The sequence below is a fragment of the Ursus maritimus genome, unplaced genomic scaffold, assembly GCF_017311325.1.
Source record: "Ursus maritimus isolate PB19 unplaced genomic scaffold, ASM1731132v1 scaffold_1, whole genome shotgun sequence".
NCBI lineage: Eukaryota > Metazoa > Chordata > Mammalia > Carnivora > Ursidae > Ursus > Ursus maritimus.
This window is the reverse complement of record NW_024423343.1, coordinates 55,124,956-55,128,580: the sequence shown is the minus strand read 5'-3', so window position 1 is coordinate 55,128,580 and position 3,625 is coordinate 55,124,956. Positions and strand designations below refer to the sequence as shown.

At 52.4% G+C, this 3,625-nt stretch overlaps 1 protein-coding gene across 1 annotated transcript in view; it reads left to right on the top strand.

Annotated features, from left to right (window-relative positions):
• Positions 1-2,420, top strand: part of LOC121104240 (homeobox protein Hox-D3-like) — a 2,578-nt gene extending 158 nt beyond the window's left edge. The window contains exon 2 of the mRNA XM_040636609.1: positions 241-2,420. Coding sequence (XP_040492543.1) covers positions 241-998 — 758 coding nt within the window. The 3' untranslated portion in view covers positions 999-2,420. The remainder of the gene's footprint in view (positions 1-240) is intronic.
• Positions 2,421-3,625: the final 1,205 nt, after the last annotated feature.

Sequence of the window (3,625 nt, the reverse complement as noted above, 5' to 3'; positions counted from 1 at the left end):
AATCGGACCTCAGAAGGCAGATGGGGGGGGGGTTCAGGTGCAACTCCTAGGTAGGACAGGGGCCTGTGAGGTCCCGCTAGGAGTCTCACATCTCAGACGCCCCTCCCCCACTCCAGCCAGCGTTAAGGGTTGGGGGCTGGGATGGAGGAAGAGAAGGGAGCCAGGGAATCACCCTGCTCGAGCCCTGGGTGCCCCCCACCTCTCCCGCTCAGCATCTCCTCTCTCTCCCTTCCTGCCCAGGAGAGAGCTGCGAGGATAAGAGCCCTCCGGGCCCGGCGTCCAAGCGGGTGCGCACGGCATACACGAGTGCGCAGCTGGTGGAGTTGGAGAAGGAATTCCACTTCAACCGCTACTTGTGCCGGCCACGCCGCGTGGAGATGGCCAACCTGCTGAACCTCACCGAGCGCCAGATCAAGATCTGGTTCCAGAACCGGCGCATGAAGTACAAGAAGGACCAGAAGGCCAAGGGCATCCTGCACTCGCCCGCGGGTCAGTCCCCGGAGCGCAGCCCGCCGCTGGGCAGCGCCGCCGGCCACGTGGCCTACTCCGGCCAGCTGCCGCCCGTGCCCGGCCTGGCCTACGACGCGCCCTCGCCGCCCGCCTTCGCCAAATCTCAGCCCAACATGTACGGCCTGGCCGCCTACACGGCGCCGCTCAGCAGCTGCCTGCCACAGCAGAAGCGCTACGCGGCGCCCGAGTTCGAGCCCCACCCCATGGCGAGCAACGGCGGCGGCTTCGCCAGCGCCAACCTGCAGGGCAGCCCGGTGTACGTGGGTGGCAATTTCGTCGACTCCATGGCGCCCGCGTCCGGGCCCGTCTTCAACCTGGGCCACCTCTCGCACCCGTCTTCGGCCAGCGTGGACTACAGCTGCGCCGCGCAGATTCCCGGCAACCACCACCATGGACCGTGCGACCCTCATCCCACCTACACAGATCTCTCAGCTCACCACTCGTCTCAGGGACGCCTGCCCGAGGCCCCCAAACTGACGCATCTGTAGCGGCCGCCACCGGCCCGAACTCGAGGCGCAATTACCTCTTTTGCTTTGGTGGCAGGGGTGGCGGGCGGGGCCCGCGGGGCAGCTCGGTGACCCCCTCCCTCGCTCTGGCCCGGTCGCTGCCTCCTGGGTCTCGGGCCAACAGCTGCCGAGACGCAGGCGACTGGGCCTCCCCTCCAGGCGTGCCCTCCTTTGGGTGACTCGCCATAAATCAGCCGCAAGGATTCTCCTCTGTAACCCTGACAGTGCCATATACTGCGGACCGAGGGACTCTAATCTGGTAAGGGTGTCCCGAAGGTAAGTCCGAGATCCATCGGCGGCGCGCTCTGCAGAGGGACCGGCGGCCGGACAGCCCCGGGCCTGGCCCGAGTCTAGCTTAGTTGCGGAGACCTTAATTTATATGCTCCTTCCCGTCCCGTAAGGATTGCAACGGACTCAACGATCTGTATTTATTATTTGAAGCGAGTCATTTCGTTTCCCTGATTATTTATCCTCGTCTTAATGTATTTATGTGTATATTTGTAGAATTCTCCAGCCAAGCTTAGGAACGCGCTCCCAGGCCGCGGGGGCCACCTTTCACCTCTTTAGTCCCCTTGGTCTGAACTAGTTGAGAGAGTAGTTTTGAACAGTTGTAACCGTGGCTGGTGTTTGTAGTTGATGTAAAGGATTAAGACCGCAAATTGTCCTTCATGGGTAGAGTCAGGCGGCCCCGTGGCGTGGCACGACACCCGTTACTCATTTCTCACAGCCGCAGCCCTCAGCAGTCGACACAGTTTATTGATTTCAAATTGTCTGGTACTATTTGAACAAATATTTAGAATAAAAAAATTTCTCAGTCCTAAGTGTATCTGTGTTAATCACACACACTTGGAAGTAGATCACTCTGCCTTTTATCTTTCGCACAATCCCAGTAAAGGCCCCCAAATAGGCTCTTTGATAGATCTTTTTTTTTCCCCATTTATTTGGAATCTGGTACATGAATTGGTTCTGGGGATACTTGATTACATTGCAGCATTGACCTTAGAGGGGGAAATCTGAGGATGCAAGCCTAGAAATGTCCTGGGCGGGGTAATTTGGGTAGGGCTTTGTGCTGTGCCTGCTACGCTGTTTCCACCACCCTCTTTTTAGACACAAATAGAGTTTTTTAGATTGCATTTACATTGGGGAGGCCAGCACTCACTTCTCTGCGCTTATAAAAAATAAACTTTAAAAGAAAACTGACAATCAAAGAAAAGACACAAGTGAAGTTGTGAGAAGAACTGAGCTATGAAAAAGCTAAGGTGCACAAAAAGAAACGATCATTTGGAGACACACACCTAAGCTTTTTCTCTAGGAAATGCTGTCAGGACTTTTTCCTTTATAATGGTTGGTGGTTCATTTCTAAAGCAAACAAACGTTCCCCACAATGTAAAGTAATAAAAGTTTCATTAATGGAACATAACAAGTATAAACACCTTGTTTATTATTCCTGTTTCTTTGTACAAAACGGGCAAAAATGTCTTCAAGGATTTATATCCACTTTGTAAATATTAGCGTGGCTTTAGCGAGGGGCGGACAATGTCCACCCGCTTCTCTATAAGGAGACACTTGGAAAGCGCCTTCAGATAAGGTTCAATTCTTTTGTATCTCAGCGAAGTCGGCCCACGCATCTCTATTTGGTTTGACAAATAATGCAACTCCTACTACATCCCCGGTGACACGAGGTGAAATTCCCATTGTGTGGAAATAATTTAACTTCTAATCTTCTGGTGGAACAACAATCGTTTCTATTTGGATGTTTGTGTTTCGCTAAATAATGATGGCTCAAATAATATTTAGTTTTTTTGTTCCTTTGTGCTGTTTTTAAAATGGCATGTTAGACTGGGGGTGGGAGGGGACTATCCTTTTGCTAGATTTCACTTTATCTGAGCAGGTTTAGAGTAGACATGTTGTAGAAGTGTATCAACAGAGTAAATGACTTCAACGGAAGGGATATTTTACCCACGTTCAAGGCTTAAAATTGTTTTCTATGAAATTTGCATCCATAGGCAGAATTTTTAATTGTCTTGTAAGAAATTATTTTTTAAGCTATTAGGGAAGTCAAAGAAGAGCTTGCTGCCTCGCAGGGATTACAACACCCTTTCTTAACTGGCTAAATATTAAATAGATGAATTATCAGGCTGTTTAGATTCAGCCCGGTTTCCCCTCATCTCCTCTTCCTACCATAAATAATAATAAAAATACATAATGCATTATGGCTCCAGGCGTTTTCCAGCGCGGTGTGTTACCGCAGGAGTATCTGCTGAGTCTGCGGGTGTCTGCAAAGGCCCCAAGTGTCATCTGCGGCTTAGGGTTTCATGGATTAGACTTTAAACGGTGTCTAGGCCAGCTGACATCAGCCTCCTCCCACACGGAGGCTCCAAAGAAGTGCGGGGTTGGGGGCTCCCTCTCGGGGCGGTTGCCCGGAGGCGCCCCTCTCTAATGGGGTGGAGGAGTTCGCTTTGGACAAATCGGCTTTCTCTCACCTTTGGCGAGAGGTTCCCCGAGGCTTCTGAGAATAGCTCGGATTCTTTCCTGCCATTGGCGTGAGTGTCATGTGATGGGCACACTCGGTCGCTCCTGGCCCGCGGGGGGGGGGGGGGGGGGGGGGG